This window comes from Oncorhynchus mykiss, chromosome 24 (genome assembly GCF_013265735.2).
Source record: "Oncorhynchus mykiss isolate Arlee chromosome 24, USDA_OmykA_1.1, whole genome shotgun sequence".
Taxonomy (NCBI): Eukaryota; Metazoa; Chordata; class Actinopteri; order Salmoniformes; family Salmonidae; genus Oncorhynchus; species Oncorhynchus mykiss.
The window spans coordinates 25,484,741-25,509,928 of NC_048588.1; the positions used below are offsets into that span (position 1 = coordinate 25,484,741).

A 25,188-nucleotide genomic window follows, 5' to 3' on the forward strand; every position below is an offset into this window, starting at 1 on the left:
CAAACTTCTTCCATTTAAGAATGAGGGAAGCCATTGTGTTCTTGGTGACCTTTAATGCTGCAGAAATGTTTTGGTACCCTTCCCCAGATCTGTGCCTTGACACAATCCTGTCTCTGAGCTCCACAGGCAATTCCTTCGACCGCATGGCTTGGTTTTTGCTCTGACTCTGCAGTACTCCACCAATCAGGCCTTTATGGTAGAGTGGCAAGACGGAAGCCACTCCTCATTAAAAGGCACATGACAGACAGCTTGGCTTTTGCTCTGACATGCACTGACAACTGTGGGACCTTTATATAGACAGGTGTGTGCCTTTCCAAATCATGTTCAACCAATTGAATTTACCACAGGTGGACTCCAATCAAGTCTAGAAATATCTCAAGGATGATCAATGGAAACAGGATGCACCTGAGCTAAATTTAGAGTCTCATAGCAACAGGTCTGAATATGTACAGTTGAAGTCAGAAGTTTACATACACTTTAGCCAAATCCATTTAAACTCAGTTTTTCCCAATTCCTGACATTAAATCCTAGAAAAAATCTGCTTTTATTTCTTTCATCACATTCCCAGTGGGTCAGAAGTTTACATACACTGAATTAGTATTTGGTAGCATTGCCTTTAAATTGTTTAACTTGGGTCAAACATTTTGGGTAGCCTTCCACAAGCTTCCCACAATAAGTTGAGTGGATTTTGGCCCATTCCTCCTGACAGAGCTGGTGTAACTGAGTCAGGTTTGTAAGCCTCTTCAGTTTTCTCCACAAATGTTCTATGGGATTGAGGTCAGGGCTTTGTGATGGCCACTCCAATACCTTGATTTTGTTGTCCTTGCCACAACTTTGGAAGTATGCTTGGGGTTGTTGTCCATTTGGAAGACCCATTTGCAACCAAGCTTTAACTTCCTGACTGGTGTCTTGAGATGTTGCTTCAATATTTCCACAAATTTTTCCATCCTCATGAAGCCATCTATTTTGTGAAGTGCACCAGTCCCTCCTGCGCCACAGTTGGGATGGTGTTCTTCGGCTTGCAAGCCTCCCCCTTTTTCCTCCAAACATAATGATGGTCATTATGGCCAAACAGTTCTATTTTTGTTTCATCAGACCAGAGGACATTTCTCCAAAAAGTACAATCTTTGTCCCCATGTGCAGTTGCAAACCATAGTCTGGCTTTTTTATGGTGGTTTTGGAGCAGTGGCTTCTTCCTTGCTGAGCGGCCTTTCAGGTTATGTCGATATAGGACTCGTTTTACTGTGGATATAGATACTTTTGTACCTGTTTCCTCCAGCATCTTTACAAGGTCCTTTGCTGTTGTTCTGGGATTGATTTGCACTTTTCGCACCACAGTACGTTCATCTCTAGGAGACAGAATGAGTCTCCTTTATCCCTGGATTCCTACTGCAAACTGAACATTTTCATCTGGATCTTCACAACTGTCCCCAGTCAGCCCAACCACTCACTGGACCCATATGTTCACTTGGCTACGCATGCCTCTCTCTAATATTAATATGCCTTGTCCATTACTGTCCTGGTTAGTGATTACTGTCTTATTTCACTGTAGAGCCTCTAGCCCTGCTCAATATGCCTTAACCAACCATGTTGTTCCACCTCCTAAATATGCGATGACATCACCTGGTTTAAACATCTCTAGAGACTATATCTCTCTCTTCATTACTCAATGCCTAGGTTTACCTCCAATGTACTCACATCCTACCTTACCTTTGTCTGTACACTATGCCTTGAATCTATGCTATCGTGCCCAGAAACCTGATCCTGCTCTGTTCTGAACGTGCTAGACGGCCAGTTCATATAGTCTTTAGCCATACCCTTATCCTACTTCTCCTCTGTTCCTCTGGTGATGTGGAGGTTAATCCAGGTCCTGCAGTGCCTAGCTCCACTCCCACCCCCCAGGTGATCTCATTTGTTGACTTCTGTAAACGTAAAAGCCTTGGTTTCATGCATGTTAACATTAGAAGCCTACTCCCTAAGTTTGTTTTACTCACTGCTTTAGCACACTCTGCCAACCCAGATGTCTTAGCCGTGTCGGTGTTGCAATCTACTGCAAAGATAGCCTGCAGAGTTCTGTATTACTTTCTAAGTCTGTACCCAAACAATTTGAGCTCCTACTTCTAAAAATTCACCTTAACAGAAACAAGACTCTCACTGTTGCAACTTGCTATAGACCTCCCTCTGCCCCCAGCTGTGCCCTCGATACTATATGTGAACTGATTGCCCCCCATCTATCTTCTGAGCTCGTGCTACTAGGTGACCTAAACTGGGACATGCTTAACACCCCGGCCATCCTACAAACTAAGCTTGATGCCCTCAATCTCACACAAATTATCAATGAACCTACCAGGTACAACCCCAAATCAGTAAACACGGGCACCCTCATAGATGTCATCCTAACTAATTCGCCCTCCAAATACACCTCTGCTGTTTTCAATCAAGATCTCAGCGATCACTGCCTCATTGCCTGCATCCGTAATGGGTCTGCGACCAAACGACCACCCCTCATCACTGTCAAACGCTCCCTGAAACACTTCTGCGAGCAGGCCTTTCTAATCGACCTGGCCGGGGTATCCTGGAATGACATTGACCTCATCCCGTCAATAGAATGATGCCTGGCTATTCTTTAAAAATGCCTTCCTCACCATCTTAAATAAGCATGCCCCTCTCAAAAAATGTAGAACTAGGAATAGATATAGTCCTTGGTTCACGCCAGACCTGTCTGCCCTTGACCAGCACAAAAACATCCTGTGGCGTTCTGCATTAGCATCGAATAGCCCCCGTGATATGCAACTTTTCAGGGAAGTTAGGAACAAATATACACAGGCAGTTAGAAAAGCTAAGGCAAGCTTTTTCAAACAGAAATTTGCATCCTGTAGTACTAACTCAAAAAAGTTTTTGGACACTGTAAAGTCCATGGAGAATAAGAGCACCTCCTCCCAGCTGCCCACTGCTCTGAGGCTAGGAAACCCTGTCACCACCGATAAATCCACTATAATTGAGAATTTCAAAAAGCATTTCTCTACGGCTGGCCATGCTTTCCACATGGCTACCCCTACCCCGGTCAACTGCCCGGCACCCCCCACAGCAACCCGCCAAAGCACCCACCATTTGTCCTTTACCCAAATCCAGATAGCCGATGTTCTGAAAGAGCTACAAAATCTGGACCCCTACAAATGAGCTGGTCTAGACAATCTGGACCCTCTCTTTCTAAAATGATCTGCCGAAATTGTTGCAACCCCTATTACTAGCCTGTTCAACCTCTCTTTCGTATCGTCTGAGATTCCCAAAGATTGGAAAGCTGCCGCGGTCATCCCCTTCTTCAAAGGGGGTGACACTCTAGACCCAAACTGCTACAGACCTATATCTATCCTACCCTGTCTTTCTAAGGTCTTAGAAAGCCAAGTTAACAAACAGATTACTGACCATTTCGAATCCAACCATAACTTCTCCGCTATGCAATCTGGTTTCAGAGCTGGTCATGGGTGCACCTCAGCCACGCTCAAGGTTCTAAACAACATCATAACCGCCATCGATAAGAGACATTACTGTGCAGCCGTATTCATCGACCTGGCCAAGGCTTTCGACTCTGTCAATCACAACATTCTTATTGGCAGACTCGACAGCCTTGGTTTCTCAAATGATTGCCTCGCCTGGTTTACCAACTACTTCTCTGATAAGAGTTCAGTGTGTCAAATCGGAGGGCCTGTTGTCTGGACCTCTGACAGTCTCTATGGGTGTGCCACAGGGTTCAATTCTCAGGCCGACTCTCTTTTCTGTATACATCAATGATGTTGCTCTTGCTGCTGGTGATTCTCTGATCCACCTCTACGCAAACGACACCATTCTGTATACTTCTGGCCCCTCCTTGGACACTGTGTTAACTAACCTCCAGATGAGCTTCAATGCCATACAGCTCTCCTTCCGTGGCCTCTAACTGCTCTTAAACGCAAGTAAAACTAAATGCATGCTTTTCAATCGATCGCTGCCCGCACCTGCTCACCCATCCAGCATCACTAGTCTGGACGGCTCTGACTTAGAATACGTGGACAACTACAAACACCTGGGTGTCTGGTTAGATTGTAGACTCTCCTTCCAGACTCACATTAAGCATCTCCAATTCAAAATTAAATCTAGAATCGGCTTCCTATATTGCAACAAAGCATCCTTCGCTCATGCTGCCAAACATACCCTCGTAAAACTGACCTACCGATCCTCGACTTCAGTGATGTCATCTATAAAATAGCCTTCAAAAATCTACTCAACAAACTGGATGCAGTCTATCACAGTGCCATCCGTTTTGTCACCAAAGCCCCATGCACTACCCACCATTGCGACCTGTACGCTCTCGTTGGTTGGCCCTCGCTTCATACTCGTCGCCAAACCCACTGGCTACAGGTTATCTACAAGTCTCTGCTAGGTAAAACCCCGCCTTATCTCAGCTCACTGGTCACCATAGCAGCACCCACTCATAGTACGCGCTCCAGCAGGTATATCTCACTGGTCACCCCCAAAGCCAATTCCTCCTTTGGTCGTCTTTCCTTCCAGTTCTCTGCTGCCCATGACTGGAACGAATTGAAAAAATCTCTGAAGCTGGAGACTCACATCTCCCTCACTAGCTTTAAGCACCAGCTGTCAGAGCAGTTTACAGATCACTGCACCTGTACATAGCCCATCTGTAAACAGCCCATCTATCTACCTACCTCATCCCCATACTGGTATTTATTTATTTATTTTGCTCCTTTGCACCCCAGTATCTCTACCTGCACATTCATCTTCTGCCGATCTACCATTCCAGTGTTTAATTGCTATATTGTAATTACTTCGCCACCATGGCCTATTTATTTCCTTAACTTACCTCATTTGCACTCACTGTATATAGACTTTTTGATTTATTTTGTTCTATTGTATTATTGACTGTAGGTTTTGTTTATTCCATGTGTAACTCTGTGTTGTATGTGTCGAATTGCTACGCTTTATCTTGGCCAGGTCGCAGTTGCAAATGAGAACTTGTTCTCAACTACCCTACCTGGTTAAATACAGGTGAAATAAATAAATAAACTATTTTTGGAAAAATGACTTGTGTCAGGCACAAAGTAGATGTCCTAACTGACTTGCCAAATCTATAGTTTGGTACCAAGAAATTGTGGAGTGGTTGAAAAACAAGTTGTAATGACTCCAACCTAAGTGTATATAAACTTCCAATTGTATGTAAATTTAAAAAATGAGGTAATTCTGTTTCTTATCTTTTTTATACATTTGCAAAAATGTCCGAAAACCTGTTTTCACTTTGTCAATATCCAGGCTGCATCACATCCGGCTGTGATTGGGAGTCCCATAAGGCGGCGCACAATTGGCCCAGTGCTGTCCGGGTTTGGCCGGGGTAGGCCGTCATTGTAAATAAGAATTTGTTCTTAAGTGACTTGTCTAGTTAAATAAAGGTTAAATAATAATAAATAAATCCATTATTGGTTATTGTGTGTAGATTGAGGTTATATATATTTTTAAATTCATTTTAGAGTAAGGCTGTAACGTGACAAAATGTGGAAAAAGTCAAGGGGTCTGAATACTTTCCCAGTGCACTGCATGTGATCTGTGTTTCATTGATCTAATGCTGTATGTTCCTGAGAGAATGATTGACCGAGAGAGGTTTGAGAGTTGAGTAAAGGGGGTTGTGAGTTGAGTTCTCTGTCTGACGTGTGATCTCCCTGGATCAAAACAGGAAGTCATGGAGAGAGGGCAGGTCATAGACTAATGAACTTCACTTCCTGCCTTTCACCAGAGAGTGTGTAGGCGGCTTTGATCACTGATAACTGTTTGATGATGTCTAATGCCTGTATGGATTCAACTTCATATGGGGGGGTGGACTATGTGTACATATAACATTCAGGCAGAGTTTCTGTACCTGTGTGTGTGTTTGTGAATTGAATGTCCTGCACTGTACTGTGTAATAACTCATTGTTAGTGTGCAGAGGCGGGACAGGGGGTGTTGTCGGAACGGTTGCTCTCTCTTGACCCTCATATCAGTCCTCCCGCCTCTTTATCTGCCCTTATCTGCTTGCGTGTGGAGAAGGGGGGGGGGGCGCCTGGCCACGTGCTGGCTCTCTGTCAAAGCCTTTTGAACTCCTGACTCCCACATGCTTATCTCCCATTCTCTTATAAACCAAAGCCTTGTTTCAGCTTGTCACAGCAGTTTGCAAAACTTGTGCTTTATTTCGCTCTGCTCCTTGTTTGTTTTAGAGAGTTTACTGATTCGTCAGTGGAAGGCTTTCCTGCTGGAGTGTGTATATCTGTGTCAGTGCATGTGGGCCTTTTTGGGTGTCTCTATCCTTTGTATATGCCTTCATGATATAATCGCTTTATGTGACATGTAGATAATCTGGTCAATTTCTGACCCATGAGCCACTAGATGGGTGTACGGCCGTTCCAGATCTATAACTGCATCTTTATTCAGTCCTGATAACACAGGGTTTAGCTACATTTAGGGGACACATTTTCATATGTTGCCTGTCTTGCAAATTCAAGTTTTTCTATGAATTTTGACTATAACCAATGCTTTATTTCTCTCTGCCCTTTTCTCCTTTTCACTCACTCTCTTTCTCTCTCTGTCCCCCTCTTCCTGTCATTCTCTCTACCTCTCTGTCCTCCCTGCAGGTTTCGGCTTTGTAACTTTTGAGGTTGAGGACGTTGTGGAGAAAGTATGCGAGATTCACTTTCATGAAATCAATAATAAAATGGTGAGTGGCTCTCGCTTTTCAAAACGGTGGACGGTGCATTGCTGGCTGGATTAATATTTGATTTTCTCTTTAGCACAGCGGGAACGATGGCACACACACACACACACACACACACACACACACACACACACACAAACACGTTTTTAGGGATATGGAGTCAGTGGTGTGCACTGTGCACCGATGACCACACACCATGAAATTGTGTTTGTGAGTCGTTCCTGGCAGAAGGGCAAAACAACCTGTCCCTACCTCACGCAAAACCACCTTGCAAATCAGGCTGGAACAGGTATCCATGTCTGTGAAAGCTGGTGGTATTATTGAAAAAACAACAACATTAAACCTATCAGTCCAGGCTGTTTCAATGCCACACCTGATGCCAGACCTGGTGTTTATGTTTATTCTTAATCTTCAGTAGTGGAAGTGTGTTTCCAGCAGACTGGTCTCGGGTCAGGATTAATGGCCTGTTGACCAGGTGGTGGTGGGGGTAGGCTGTGAGCAGGCTGGCTGGGGCCCAGGATGGAGAGACAATGGTGTGCAGAGAGGACGAGGGTGGTGGTGGTGAAGCCTGGGTGTAGCGTTAGCCTGCGCTAGTTGCTTGTCACTCATGCAGCCTGCTGTGGCTCAGAAAGTGCACTATAGCAGCGTAGGGGGAGCATATCAGACCCTGCATGGCTCCATATCCCGTGCACTGACAACTCTCCCTCCTTAATCAACACTACCACTCTCCTTCCTTAGTCAACACTACCACTACTACACTACTCTCCTTCCTTAGTCAACACTACCACTACTACACTACTCTCCCTCCTTAGTCAGCATGACCACTACTACACTACCACTCTCCTTCCTTAGTCAACACTACCACTACTACACTACCACTCTCCTTCCTTAGTCAACACTACCACTACTACACTACCACTCTCCTTCCTTAGTCAACACTACCACTACTACACTACTCTCCTTCCTTAGTCAACACTACCACTACTACACTACTCTCCCTCCTTAGTCAACACTACCACTATTACACTACTCTGAACTCCCTCCTTAGTCAACACTACCACTATTACACTACTCTCCTTCCTTAGTCAACACTACCACTATTACACTACTCTGAACTCCCACCTTAGTTCAACACTACCACTACTACACTACTCTCCTTCCTTAGTCAACATGACTGCTACTACACTACTCTCCTTCCTTAGTCAACACTACCACTACTACACTACCACTCTCCTTCCTTAGTCAACACTACCACTACTACACTACTCTCCTTCCTTAGTCAACACTACCACTACTACACTACTCTCCTTCTTTAGTTCAACACTACCACTACTACACTACCACTCTCCTTCCTTAGTTCAACACTACCACTACTACACTACTCTCCTTCCTTAGTCAACACTACCACTACTACACTACTCTCCTTCCTTAGTTCAACACTACCACTATTACACTACTCTCCCTCCTTAGTCAACACTACCACTACTACACTACTCTCCTTCCTTAGTTCAACACTACCACTATTACACTACTCTCCCTCCTTAGTCAACACTACCACTACTACACTACTCTGAACTCCCTCCTTAGTTCAACACTACCACTACTACACTACTCTCCTTCCTTAGTTCAACACTACCACTACTACACTACTCTCCTTCCTTAGTCAACACTACCACTACTACACTACTCTCTCATCTTAGTTCAACACTACCACTACTACACTACTCTCTCTCCTTAGTCAACACTACCACTACTACGCTCCCCTCCTTCCTTAGTCAACACTACCACTACTACACTACTCTCCTTCCTTAGTTCAACACTACCACTACTACACTACTCTCTCATCTTAGTTCAACACTACCACTACTACACCACTCTCTCTCCTTAGTCAACACTACCACTACTACACTACTCTCTCATCTTAGTTCAACACTACCACTACTACACTACTCTCTCTCCTTAGTCAACACTACCACTACTACACCACTCTCTCATCTTAGTTCAACACTACCACTACTACACTACTCTCCTTCCTTAGTTCAACACTACCACTACTACACCACTCTCTCATCTTAGTTCAACACTACCACTACTACACTACTCTCTCATCTTAGTTCAACACTACCACTACTACACTACTCTCCTTCCTTAGTTCAACACTACCACTACTACACTACTCTCTCATCTTAGTTCAACACTACCACTACTACACCACTCTCTCTCCTTAGTCAACACTACCACTACTACACTACTCTCTCATCTTAGTTCAACACTACCACTACTACACTACTCTCTCTCCTTAGTCAACACTACCACTACTACACCACTCTCTCATCTTAGTTCAACACTACCACTACTACACTACTCTCCTTCCTTAGTCAACACTACCACTACTACACTACTCTCCCTCCTTAGTCAACATGACCACTACTACACTACTCTCCTTCCTTAGTCAACACTACCACTACTACACTACTCTCTCATCTTAGTTCAACACTACCACTACTACACTACTCTCCTTCCTTAGTTCAACACTACCACTACTACACTACTCTCTCATCTTAGTTCAACACTACCACTACTAGACTACTCTCCTTCCTTAGTCAACACTACCACTACTACACTACTCTCTCTCCTTAGTCAACACTACCACTACTACACCACTCTCCTTCCTTAATCAATACTACCACTACTACACTACTCTCCTTCCTTAGTCAACACTACCACTACTACACTACTCTCCTTCCTTAGTCAACACTACCACTACTACACTACTCTCCTTCCTTAGTTCAACACTACCACTACTGCACTACTCTGAACTCCCTCCTTAGTCAACAATACCACTATTACACTACTCTCCTTCCTTAGTCAACATGACCACTACTACACTACTCTCCTTCCTTAGTCAACACTACCACTACTACACTACTCTCCCTCCTTAGTCAACACTACCACTACTACACTACTCTCCCTCCTTAGTCAACACTACCACTACTGCACTACTCTGAACTCCCTCCTTAGTTCAACACTACCACTACTACACTACTCTCCTTCCTTAGTCAACATGACCACTACTACACTACTCTCCTTCCTTAGTCAACATGACCACTACTACACTACTCTCCTTCCTTAGTCAACACTACCACTACTACACTACTCTCCCTCCTTAGTCAACACTACCACTACTACACTACTCTCTCTCCTTAGTTCAACACTACCACTACTACACTACTCTCCTTCCTTAGTCAACACTACCACTACTACACTACTCTGAACTCCTTCCTTAGTCAACACTACCACTACTACGCTACTCTCCCTCCTTAGTCAACATGACCACTACTACACTACTCTCTCTCCTTAGTCAACACTACCACTACTACACTACTCTCTCATCTTAGTTCAACACTACCACTACTACGCTCCCCTCCTTCCTTAGTCAACACTACCACTACTACACTACTCTCTCTCCTTAGTCAACACTACCACTACTACACCACTCTCTCATCTTAGTTCAACACTACCACTACTACACTACTCTCCTTCCTTAGTCAACACTACCACTACTACACTACTCTCCCTCCTTAGTCAACACTACCACTACTACACTACTCTCCCTCCTTAGTCAACACTACCACTACTACACTCCTCTCCTTCCTTAGTCAACACTACCACTACTACACTACTCTCCTTCCTTAGTCAACACTACCACTACTACACTACTCTCCCTCCTTAGTCAACACTACCACTACTACACTACTCTCCCTCCTTAGTCAACACTACCACTACTACACTACTCTCCCTCCTTAGTCAACACTACCACTACTACACTACTCTCCTTCCTTAGTCAACACTACCACTACTACGCTACTCTCCCTCCTTAGTCAACACTACCACTACTACACTACTCTCCCTCCTTAGTCAACACTACCACTACTACGCTACTCTCCCTCCTTAGTCAACACTACCACTACTACACTACTCTCTCTCCTTAGTCAACACTACCACTACTACACTACTCTCCCTCCTTAGTCAACACTACCACTACTACACTACTCTCCCTCCTTAGTCAACACTACCACTACTACACTACTCTGAACTCCCTCCTTAGTCAACACTACCACTACTACACTACTCTCCCTCCTTAGTCAACACTACCACTACTACACTACTCTCCCTCCTTAGTCAACACTACCACTACTACACTACTCTCTCTCCTTAGTCAACACTACCACTACTACACCACTCTCTCATCTTAGTTCAACACTACCACTACTACACTACTCTCTCTCCTTAGTCAACATGACCACTACTACACTACTCTCCTTCCTTAGTCAACACTACCACTACTACACTACCACTCTCCTTCCTTAGTCAACATGACCACTACTACACTACTCTCCTTCCTTAGTCAACACTACCACTACTACACTACTCTCCTTCCTTAGTTCAACACTACCACTACTACACCACTCTCTCATCTTAGTTCAACACTACCACTACTACACTACTCTCTCTCCTTAGTCAACACTACCACTACTACACCACTCTCTCATCTTAGTTCAACACTACCACTACTACACTACTCTCCTTCCTTAGTCAACACTACCACTACTGCACTACTCTCCCTCCTTAGTCAACATGACCACTACTACACTACTCTCCTTCCTTAGTCAACACTACCACTACTACACTACTCTCCTTCCTTAGTCAACACTACCACTACTGCACTACTCTCCCTCCTTAGTCAACATGACCACTACTACACTACTCTCCTTCCTTAGTCAACACTACCACTGCTACACTACTCTCCTTCCTTAGTCAACACTACCACTACTACACTACTCTCCCTCCTTAGTCAACATGACCACTACTACACTACTCTCCTTCCTTAGTCAACACTACCACTACTACACTACTCTCCTTCCTTAGTCAACACTACCACTACTGCACTACTCTCCCTCCTTAGTCAACATGACCACTACTACACTACTCTCCTTCCTTAGTCAACACTACCACTGCTACACTACTCTCCTTCCTTAGTCAACACTACCACTACTACACTACTCTCCTTCCTTAGTCAACACTACCACTACTACACTACTCTCTCATCTTAGTTCAACACTACCACTACTACACTACTCTCTCTCCTTAGTCAACACTACCACTACTACACTACTCTCCCTCCTTAGTCAACATGACCACTACTACACTACTCTGAACTCCCTCCTTAGTTCAACACTACACTACTCTCCTTCCTTAGTCAACACTACCACTGCTACACTACTCTCCTTCCTTAGTCAACACTACCACTACTACACTACTCTCCTTCCTTAGTCAACACTACCACTACTACACTACTCTCTCATCTTAGTTCAACACTACCACTACTACGCTCCTCTCCTTCCTTAGTCAACACTACCACTACTACACTACTCTCTCTCCTTAGTCAACACTACCACTACTACACTACTCTCTCATCTTAGTTCAACACTACCACTACTACGCTCCTCTCCTTCCTTAGTCAACACTACCACTACTACACTACTCTCTCTCCTTAGTCAACACTACCACTACTACACTACTCTCTCATCTTAGTTCAACACTACCACTACTACGCTCCTCTCCTTCCTTAGTTCAACACTACCACTACTACACTACTCTCCTTCCTTAGTCAACACTACCACTACTACACCACTCTCCTTCCTTAATCAATACTACCACTACTACACTACTCTGAACTCCCTCCTTAGTCAACACCACCACTGCTACACTAATCTCCTTTCTTAGTAAACACTACCACTACTACACTACTCTCCCTCCTTAGTCAACATGACCACTACTACACTACTCTCCTTCCTTAGTCAACACTACCACTACTACACTACTCTCCCTCCTTAGTCAACACTACCACTACTGCACTACTCTGAACTCCCTCCTTAGTTCAACACTACACTACTCTCCTTCCTTAGTTCAACACTACCACTACTACACTACTCTCCTTCCTTAGTTCAACACTACCACTACTACACTACTCTCCTTCCTTAGTCAACACTACCACTACTACACAACTCTCTTTCCTTAGTCAACACTACCACTACTACACTACCACTCTCCTTCCTTAGTCAACACTACCACTATTACACTACTGTCCCTCCTTAGTCAACACTACCACTACTACACTACTCTCCCTCCTTAGTCAACACTACCACTATTACACTACTGTCCCTCCTTAGTCAACACTACCACTACTACACTACTCTCCTTCCTTAGTCAACACTACCACTATTACACTACTCTCCTTCCTTAGTTCAACACTACCACTACTACACTACTCTCCTTCCTTAGTCAACACTACCACTACTACACAACTCTCTTTCCTTAGTCAACACTACCACTACTACACTACCACTCTCCTTCCTTAGTCAACACTACCACTACTACACCACTCTCCTTCCTTAATCAATACTACCACTACTACACTACTCTGAACTCCCTCCTTAGTCAACACCACCACTACTACACTATTCTCCCGGCTTAGTCAACACTACCACTACTACACTACTCTGTTCTCCCTCCTTAGTCAACACTACCACAACTACACTAATCTCCTTTCTTAGTAAACACTACCACTACTACACTACTCTCCCTCCTTAGTCAACACTACCACTACTACACTACTCTCCTTCCTTAGTCAACATGACCACTACTACACTACTCTCCTTCCTTAGTCAACACGACCACTACTACACTACTCTCCCTCCTTAGTCAACACTACCACTACTGCACTACTCTGAACTCCCTCCTTAGTTCAACACTACCACTACTACACTACTCTCCTTCCTTAGTCAACATGACCACTACTACACTACTCTCCTTCCTTAGTCAACATGGCCACTACTACACTACTCTCCTTCCTTAGTCAACATGACTGCTACTGCACTACTCTCCCTCCTTAGTTCAACACTACCACTACTACACTACTCTCCTTCCTTAGTTCAACACTACCACTACTACACTACTCTCATTCCTTAGTCAACACTACCACTATTACACTACTCTCCCTCCTTAGTCAACACTACCACTACTACACTACTCTCCCTCCTTAGTCAACACTACCACTACTACACTACTCTCCCTCCTTAGTCAACACTACCACTATTACACTACTCTCCCTCCTTAGTCAACACTACCACTACTACACTACTCTCCCTCCTTAGTCAACACTACCACTACTACACTCCTCTGATCTCCCTCCTTAGTCAACACTACCACTACTACACTACTCTCCCTCCTTAGTCAACACTACCACTACTACACTCCTCTGATCTCCTTCCTTAGTCAATACTACCACTACTACACCACTCTCCTTCCTTAATCAATACTACCACTACTACACTACTCTCCTTCCTTAGTCAACATGACTGCTACTGCACTACTCTCCTTCCTTAGTCAACACTACCACTACTACACTACTCTCATTCCTTATTCAACATGACCACTACTACACTACTCTCCTTCCTTAGTCAACACTACCACTACTGCACTATCACTCTCCTTCCTTAGTCAACATGACCACTACTACACTACTCTCCTTCCTTAGTCAACACTGCCACTAATACACTCCTCTGATCTCCCTCCTTAGTCAACACTACCACTACTACACTCCTCTGATCTCCCTCCTTAGTCAACACTACCACTACTACACTCCTCTGATCTCCCTCCTTAGTTCAACGCTACCACTACTACACTACTCTCCTTCCTTAGTCAACACTTCCACTACTACACTACTCTCCCTCCTTAGTCAACATGACCACTACTACACTACTCTCCTTCCTTAGTCAACACTACCACTACTACACTACTCTCCTTCCTTAGTTCAACACTACCACTACTACACTACTCTCTCATCTTAGTTCAACACTACCACTACTACGCTCCCCTCCTTCCTTAGTCAACACTACCACTACTACACTACTCTCTCTCCTTAGTCAACACTACCACTACTACACTACTCTCTCATCTTAGTTCAACACTACCACTACTACGCTCCTCTCCCTCCTTAGTTCAACACTACCACTACTACACTACTCTCCTTCCTTAGTTCAACACTACCACTACTACACTACTCTCCTTCCTTAGTTCAACACTACCACTACTACACTACTCTCCTTCCTTAGTCAACACTACCACTACTACACAACTCTCTTTCCTTAGTCAACACTACCACTACTACACCACTCTCCTTCCTTAATCAATACTACCACTACTACACTACTCTGAACTCCCTCCTTAGTCAACACCACCACTACTACACTACTCTCCCGGCTTAGTCAACACTACCACTACTACACTACTCTGTTCTCCCTCCTTAGTCAACACTACCACAACTACACTAATCTCCTTTCTTAGTAAACACTACCACTACTACACTACTCTCCCTCCTTAGTCAACACTACCACTACTACGCTCCTCTCCCTCCTTAGTTCAACACTACCACTACTACACTACTCTCCTTCCTTAGTTCAACACTACCACTACTACACTACTCTCCTTCCTTAGTTCAACACTACCACTACTACACTACTCTCCTTCCTTAGTCAACACTACCACTACTACACAACTCTCTTTCCTTAGTCAACACTACCACTACTACACCACTCTCCTTCCTTAATCAATACTACCACTACTACACTACTCTGAACTCCCTCCTTAGTCAACACCACCACTACTACACTACTCTCCCGGCTTAGTCAACACTACCACTACTACACTACTCTGTTCTCCCTCCTTAGTCAACACTACCACAACTACACTAATCTCCTTTCTTAGTAAACACTACCACTACTACACTACTCTCCCTCCTTAGTCAACACTACCACTACTACACCACTCTCTCATCTTAGTTCAACACTACCACTACTACACTACTCTCTCTCCTTAGTCAACACTACCACTACTACACTACTCTCTCATCTTAGTTCAACACTACCACTACTACGCTCCTCTCCTTCCTTAGTCAACACTACCACTACTACACTACTCTCTCTCCTTAGTCAACACTACCACTACTACACTACTCTCTCATCTTAGTTCAACACTACCACTACTACGCTCCTCTCCTTCCTTAGTTCAACACTACCACTACTACACTACTCTCCTTCCTTAGTCAACACTACCACTACTACACCACTCTCCTTCCTTAATCAATACTACCACTACTACACTACTCTGAACTCCCTCCTTAGTCAACACCACCACTGCTACACTAATCTCCTTTCTTAGTAAACACTACCACTACTACACTACTCTCCCTCCTTAGTCAACATGACCACTACTACACTACTCTCCTTCCTTAGTCAACACTACCACTACTACACTACTCTCCCGGCTTAGTCAACCCTACCACTACTACACTACTCTGTTCTCCCTCCTTAGTCAACACTACCACTGCTACACTAATCTCCTTTCTTAGTAAACACTACCACTACTACACTACTCTCCCTCCTTAGTCAACATGACCACTACTACACTACTCTCCTTCCTTAGTCAACACTACCACTACTACACTACTCTCCCTCCTTAGTCAACACTACCACTACTGCACTACTCTGAACTCCCTCCTTAGTTCAACACTACACTACTCTCCTTCCTTAGTTCAACACTACCACTACTACACCACTCTCTCATCTTAGTTCAACACTACCACTACTACACTACTCTCTCTCCTTAGTCAACACTACCACTACTACACTACTCTCTCATCTTAGTTCAACACTACCACTACTACGCTCCTCTCCTTCCTTAGTCAACACTACCACTACTACACTACTCTCTCTCCTTAGTCAACACTACCACTACTACACTACTCTCTCATCTTAGTTCAACACTACCGCTACTACGCTCCTCTCCTTCCTTAGTTCAACACTACCACTACTACACTACTCTCCTTCCTTAGTTCAACACTACCACTACTACACTACTCTCCTTCCTTAGTTCAACACTACCACTACTACACTACTCTCCTTCCTTAGTCAACACTACCACTACTACACAACTCTCTTTCCTTAGTCAACACTACCACTACTACACTACCACTCTCCTTCCTTAGTCAACACTACCACTATTACACTACTGTCCCTCCTTAGTCAACACTACCACTACTACACTACTCTCCCTCCTTAGTCAACACTACCACTATTACACTACTGTCCCTCCTTAGTCAACACTACCACTACTACACTACTCTCCTTCCTTAGTCAACACTACCACTATTACACTACTCTCCTTCCTTAGTTCAACACTACCACTACTACACTACTCTCCTTCCTTAGTCAACACTACCACTACTACACAACTCTCTTTCCTTAGTCAACACTACCACTACTACACTACCACTCTCCTTCCTTAGTCAACACTACCACTACTACACCACTCTCCTTCCTTAATCAATACTACCACTACTACACTACTCTGAACTCCCTCCTTAGTCAACACTACCACTATTACACTACTCTCCTTCCTTAGTCAACACTACCACTACTGAACTACTCTCCCTCCTTAGTCAACACTACCACTACTACACTACTCTCCTTCCTTAGTCAACACCACCACTACTACACTATTCTCCCGGCTTAGTCAACACTACCACTACTACACTACTCTGTTCTCCCTCCTTAGTCAACACTACCACAACTACACTAATCTCCTTTCTTAGTAAACACTACCACTACTACACTACTCTCCCTCCTTAGTCAACACTACCACTACTACACTACTCTCCTTCCTTAGTCAACACTACCACTACTATACTAGTCTCCTTCCTTAGTCAACATGACCACTACTACACTACTCTCCTTCCTTAGTCAACACTACCACTACTACACTACTCTCCCTCCTTAGTCAACACTACCACTACTGCACTACTCTGAACTCCCTCCTTAGTTCAACACTACCACTACTACACTACTCTCCTTCCTTAGTCAACATGACCACTACTACACTACTCTCCTTCCTTAGTCAACATGGCCACTACTACACTACTCTCCCTCCTTAGTCAACATGACTGCTACTGCACTACTCTCCCTCCTTAGTTCAACACTACCACTACTACACTACTCTCCTTCCTTAGTTCAACACTACCACTACTACACTACTCTCATTCCTTAGTCAACACTACCACTATTACACTACTCTCCCTCCTTAGTCAACACTACCACTACTACACTACTCTCCCTCCTTAGTCAACACTACCACTACTACACTACTCTCCCTCCTTAGTCAACACTACCACTATTACACTACTCTCCCTCCTTAGTCAACACTACCACTACTACACTACTCTCCCTCCTTAGTCAACACTACCACTACTACACTCCTCTGATCTCCCTCCTTAGTCAACACTACCACTACTACACTACTCTCCCTCCTTAGTCAACACTACCACTACTACACTCCTCTGATCTCCTTCCTTAGTCAATACTACCACTACTACACCACTCTCCTTCCTTAATCAATACTACCACTACTACACTACTCTCCTTCCTTAGTCAACATGACTGCTACTGCACTACTCTCCTTCCTTAGTCAACACTACCACTACTACACTACTCTCATTCCTTATTCAACATGACCACTACTACACTACTCTCCTTCCTTAGTCAACACTACCACTACTGCACTATCACTCTCCTTCCTTAGTCAACATGACCACTACTACACTACTCTCCTTCCTTAGTCAACACTGCCACTAATACACTCCTCTGATCTCCCTCCTTAGTCAACACTACCACTACTACACTCCTCTGATCTCCCTCCTTAGTCAACACTACCACTACTACACTCCTCTGATCTCCCTCCTTAGTTCAACGCTACCACTACTACACTACTCTCCTTCCTTAGTCAACACTTCCACTACTACACTACTCTCCCTCCTTAGTCAACATGACCACTACTACACTACTCTCCTTCCTTAGTCAACACTACCACTACTACACTACTCTCCCTCCTTAGTCAACACTACCACTACTGCACTACTCTGAACTCCCTCCTTAGTTCAACACTACACTACTCTCCTTCCTTAGTTCAACACTACCACTACTACACCACTCTCTCATCTTAGTTCAACACTACCACTACTACACTACTCTCTCTCCTTAGTCAACACTACCACTACTACACTACTCTCTCATCTTAGTTCAACACTACCACTACTACGCTCCCCTCCTTCCTTAGTCAACACTACCACTACTACACTACTCTCTCTCCTTAGTCAACACTACCACTACTACACTACTCTCTCATCTTAGTTCAACACTACCACTACTACGCTCCTCTCCCTCCTTAGTTCAACACTACCACTACTACACTACTCTCCTTCCTTAGTTCAACACTACCACTACTACACTACTCTCCTTCCTTAGTTCAACACTACCACTACTACACTACTCTCCTTCCTTAGTCAACACTACCACTACTACACAACTCTCTTTCCTTAGTCAACACTACCACTACTACACAACTCTCCTTCCTTAATCAATACTACCACTACTACACTACTCTGAACTCCCTCCTTAGTCAACACCACCACTACTACACTACTCTCCCGGCTTAGTCAACACTACCACTACTACACTACTCTGTTCTCCCTCCTTAGTCAACACTACCACAACTACACTAATCTCCTTTCTTAGTAAACACTACCACTACTACACTACTCTCCCTCCTTAGTCAACACTACCACTACTACACTACTCTCCTTCCTTAGTCAACACTACCACTACTATACTAGTCTCCTTCCTTAGTCAACATGACCACTACTACACTACTCTCCTTCCTTAGTCAACACTACCACTACTACACTACTCTCCCTCCTTAGTCAACACTACCACTACTGCACTACTCTGAACTCCCTCCTTAGTTCAACACTACCACTACTACACTACTCTCCTTCCTTAGTCAACATGACCACTACTACACTACTCTCCTTCCTTAGTCAACATGGCCACTACTACACTACTCTCCTTCCTTAGTCAACATGACTGCTACTGCACTACTCTCCCTCCTTAGTCAACATGACTGCTACTGCACTACTCTCCCTCCTTAGTTCAACACTACCACTACTACACTACTCTCCTTCCTTAGTTCAACACTACCACTACTACACTACTCTCATTCCTTAGTCAACACTACCACTATTACACTACTCTCCCTCCTTAGTCAACACTACCACTACTACACTACTCTCCCTCCTTAGTCAACACTACCACTACTACACTCCTCTGATCTCCCTCCTTTGTCAACACTACCACTACTACACTACTCTCCCTCCTTAGTCAACACTACCACTACTACACTCCTCTGATCTCCTTCCTTAGTCAATACTACCACTACTACACCACTCTCCTTCCTTAATCAATACTACCACTACTACACTACTCTCCTTCCTTAGTCAACATGACTGCTACTGCACTACTCTCCTTCCTTAGTCAACACTACCACTACTACACTACTCTCATTCCTTATTCAACATGACCACTACTACACTACTCTCCTTCCTTAGTCAACACTACCACTACTGCACTATCACTCTCCTTCCTTAGTCAACATGACCACTACTACACTACTCTCCCTCCTTAGTGAACACTGCCACTAATATTCTCCTCTTATCTCCCTCCTAAGTCAACACTACCACTACTACACTCTGATCTCCCTCCTTAGTCAACACTACCACTACTACACTCCTCTGATCTCCCTCCTTAGTTCAACGCTACCACTACTACACTACTCTCCTTCCTTAGTCAACACTTCCACTACTACACTACTCTGAACTCCTTCCTTAGTCAACACTACCACTACTACACTACTCCCTTTCCTTAGTCAACACTACCACTACTACACTACTCTCCCTCCTTTGTCAACACTACCACTACTACACTCCTCTGATCTCCCTCCTAAGTCAACACTACCACTACTACACTACTCTCTCATCTTAGTTCAATACTACCAATACTACACTACTCTCCTTCCTTAGTCAACATGACTGCTACTGCACTACTCTCATTCCTTAGTCAACACTACCACTACTGCACTACCACTCTCCTTCCTTAGTCAACATGACCACTACTACACTACTCTCCTTCCTTAGTCAACACTGCCACTACTACACAACTGTCCCGGCTTAGTCAACACTACCACTACTACACTACTCTCCTTCCTTAGTTCAACACTACCACTACTACACCACTCTCTCATCTTAGTTCAACACTACCACTACTAGACTACTCTCCTTCCTTAGTCAACATGACCACTACTACACTACTCTCCTTCCTTAGTCAACACTACCACTACTACACTACTCTCCTTCCTTAGTCAACATGACCACTACTACACTACTCTCCTTCCTTAGTCAACATGACCACTACTACACTACTCTCCTTCCTTAGTCAACATGACCACTACTACACTACTCTCCTTCCTTAGTCAACACTACCACTACTACACTACTCTCCCTCCTTAGTCAACACTACCACTACTACACTCCTCTGATCTCCCTCCTTAGTCAACACTACCACTACTACACTACTCTCTCATCTTAGTTCAACACTACCACTACTACACTACTCTCCCTCCTTAGTCAACACTACCACTACTACACTACCACTCTCCTTCCTTAGTCAACACTACCACTACTACACTACTCTCCTTCCTTAGTCAACACTACCACTACTGAACTACTCTCCTTCCTTAGTCAACACTACCACTACTACACTACTCTCCCTCCTTAGTCAACACTACCACTACTACACTACTCTCCTTCCTTAGTCAACACTACCACTACTACACTACTCTCCCTCCTTAGTCAACACTACCACTACTACACTACTCTCCTTCCTTAGTCAACATGACCACTACTACACAACTCTCCCTCCTTAGTCAACACTACCACTACTACACTACTCTCCCTCCTTAGTGAACACTACCACTACTGCACTACTCTCCTTCCTTAGTCAACACTACCACTACTACACTACTCTCCCTCCTTAGTCAACACTACCACTACTACACTACCACTCTCCTTCCTTAGTCAACACTACCACTACTACACTACTCTCCCTCCTTAGTGAACACTACCACTACTGCACTACTCTCCTTCCTTAGTCAACACTACCACTACTACACTACTCTCCTTCCTTAGTCAACACTACCACTACTACACTACCACTCTCCTTCCTTAGTCAACACTACCACTACTACACTACTCTCCCTCCTTAGTGAACACTACCACTACTGCACTACTCTCCTTCCTTAGTCAACACTACCACTACTACACTACTCTCCTTCCTTAGTCAACACTACCACTACTGCACTACCACTCTCCTTCCTTAGTCAACACTACCACTACTACACTACTTTCGTTCCTTAGTGAACACTACCACTACTACACTACTCTCCTTCCTTAGTCAACATGACCACTACTACACTACTCTCCTTCCTTAGTCAACATGACTGCTACTACACTACTCTCCTTCCTTAGTCAACACTTCCACTACTACACTACTCTCCCTCCTTAGTCAACACTACCACTACTATACTAGTCTCCTTCCTTAGTCAACATGACCACTACTACACTACTCTCCTTCCTTAGTCAACACTACCACTACTACACTACTCTCCCTCCTTAGTCAACACTACCACTACTGCACTACTCTGAACTCCCTCCTTAGTTCAACACTACCACTACTACACTACTCTCCTTCCTTAGTCAACATGACCACTACTACACTACTCTCCTTCCTTAGTCAACATGACCACTACTACACTACTCTCCTTCCTTAGTCAACATGGCCACTACTACACTACTCTCCTTCCTTAGTCAATGACTGCTACTGCACTACTCTCCCTCCTTAGTCAACATGACTGCTACTGCACTACTCTCCCTCCTTAGTTCAACACTACCACTACTACACTACTCTCATTCCTTAGTCAACACTACCACTATTACACTACTCTCCCTCCTTAGTGAACACTACCACTACTACACTACTCTCCCTCCTTTGTCAACACTACCACTACTACACTCCTCTGATCTCCCTCCTTAGTCAACACTACCACTACTACACTACTCTCTCATCTTAGTTCAATACTACCAATACTACACTACTCTCCTTCCTTAGTCAACATGACTGCTACTGCACTACTCTCCTTCCTTAGTCAACACTACCACTACTACACTACTCTCATTCCTTATTCAACATGACCACTACTACACTACTCTCCTTCCTTAGTCAACACTACCACTACTACACTCCTCTGATCTCCCTCCTTAGTCAACACTACCACTACTACACTCCTCTGATCTCCCTCCTTAGTCAACACTACCACTACTACACTATTTTTTCCTTCTTAGTCAACACTACCACTACTACACTACTTTCTTTCCTTAGTCAACACTACCACTACTACACTACTCTCCTTCCATAGTCAACACTACCACTACTACACTCCTCTGATCTCCCTCCTTAGTCAACACTACCACTACTACACTATTTTTTCCTTCTTAGTCAACACTACCACTACTACACTACTCTCCTTCCTTAGTCAACATGACCACTACTACACTACTCTCCTTCCTTAGTCAACATGACCACTACTACACTACTCTCCTTCCTTAGTCAACACTACCATTACTACACTACTCTCCCTCCTTAGTCAACACTACCACTACTACACTCCTCTGATCTCCCTCCTTAGTCAACACTACCACTACTACACTACTCTCTCATCTTAGTTCAACACTACCACTACTACAATACTCTCCCTCCTTAGTCAACACTACCACTACTACACTACCACTCTCCTTCCTTAGTCAACACTACCACTACTACACTACTCTCCTTCCTTAGTCAACACTACCACTACTGAACTACTCTCCTTCCTTAGTCAACACTACCACTACTACACTACTCTCCCTCCTTAGTCAACACTACCACTACTACACTACTCTCCTTCCTTAGTCAACACTACCACTACTACACTACTCTCCCTCCTTAGTCAACACTACCACTACTACACTACTCTCCTTCCTTAGTCAACATGACCACTACTACACAACTCTCCCTCCTTAGTCAACACTACCACTACTACACTACTCTCCCTCCTTAGTGAACACTACCACTACTGCACTACTCTCCTTCCTTAGTCAACACTACCACTACTACACTACTCTCCCTCCTTAGTCAACACTACCACTACTACACTACCACTCTCCTTCCTTAGTCAACACTACCACTACTACACTACTCTCCCTCCTTAGTGAACACTACCACTACTGCACTACTCTCCTTCCTTAGTCAACACTACCACTACTACACTACTCTCCTTCCTTAGTCAACACTACCACTACTACACTACCACTCTCCTTCCTTAGTCAACACTACCACTACTACACTACTCTCCCTCCTTAGTGAACACTACCACTACTGCACTACTCTCCTTCCTTAGTCAACACTACCACTACTACACTACTCTCCTTCCTTAGTCAACACTACCACTACTGCACTACCACTCTCCTTCCTTAGTCAACACTACCACTACTACACTACTTTCGTTCCTTAGTGAACACTACCACTACTACACTACTCTCCTTCCTTAGTCAACATGACCACTACTACACTACTCTCCTTCCTTAGTCAACATGACTGCTACTACACTACTCTCCTTCCTTAGTCAACACTTCCACTACTACACTACTCTCCCTCCTTAGTCAACACTACCACTACTATACTAGTCTCCTTCCTTAGTCAACATGACCACTACTACACTACTCTCCTTCCTTAGTCAACACTACCACTACTACACTACTCTCCCTCCTTAGTCAACACTACCACTACTGCACTACTCTGAACTCCCTCCTTAGTTCAACACTACCACTACTACACTACTCTCCTTCCTTAGTCAACATGACCACTACTACACTACTCTCCTTCCTTAGTCAACATGACCACTACTACACTACTCTCCTTCCTTAGTCAACATGGCCACTACTACACTACTCTCCTTCCTTAGTCAATGACTGCTACTGCACTACTCTCCCTCCTTAGTCAACATGACTGCTACTGCACTACTCTCCCTCCTTAGTGAACACTACCACTACTACACTACTCTCCCTCCTTTGTCAACACTACCACTACTACACTCCTCTGATCTCCCTCCTTAGTCAACACTACCACTACTACACTACTCTCTCATCTTAGTTCAATACTACCAATACTACACTACTCTCCTTCCTTAGTCAACATGACTGCTACTGCACTACTCTCCTTCCTTAGTCAACACTACCACTACTACACTACTCTCATTCCTTATTCAACATGACCACTACTACACTACTCTCCTTCCTTAGTCAACACTACCACTACTACACTCCTCTGATCTCCCTCCTTAGTCAACACTACCA

At 44.1% G+C, this 25,188-nt stretch overlaps 1 protein-coding gene across 11 annotated transcripts in view; it reads left to right on the forward strand.

The window, feature by feature from the left end:
• Nucleotides 1-25,188, forward strand: part of msi1a (musashi RNA binding protein 1a) — a 334,588-nt gene that overhangs the window by 215,902 nt on the left and 93,498 nt on the right. For all 11 annotated transcript variants that reach the window (XM_036961341.1, XM_036961340.1, XM_036961342.1 and 8 more), the window contains exon 8: nt 6,655-6,737. In XM_036961341.1, the coding sequence (XP_036817236.1) occupies nt 6,655-6,737 (83 nt within the window). The remainder of the gene's footprint in view (nt 1-6,654; nt 6,738-25,188) is intronic.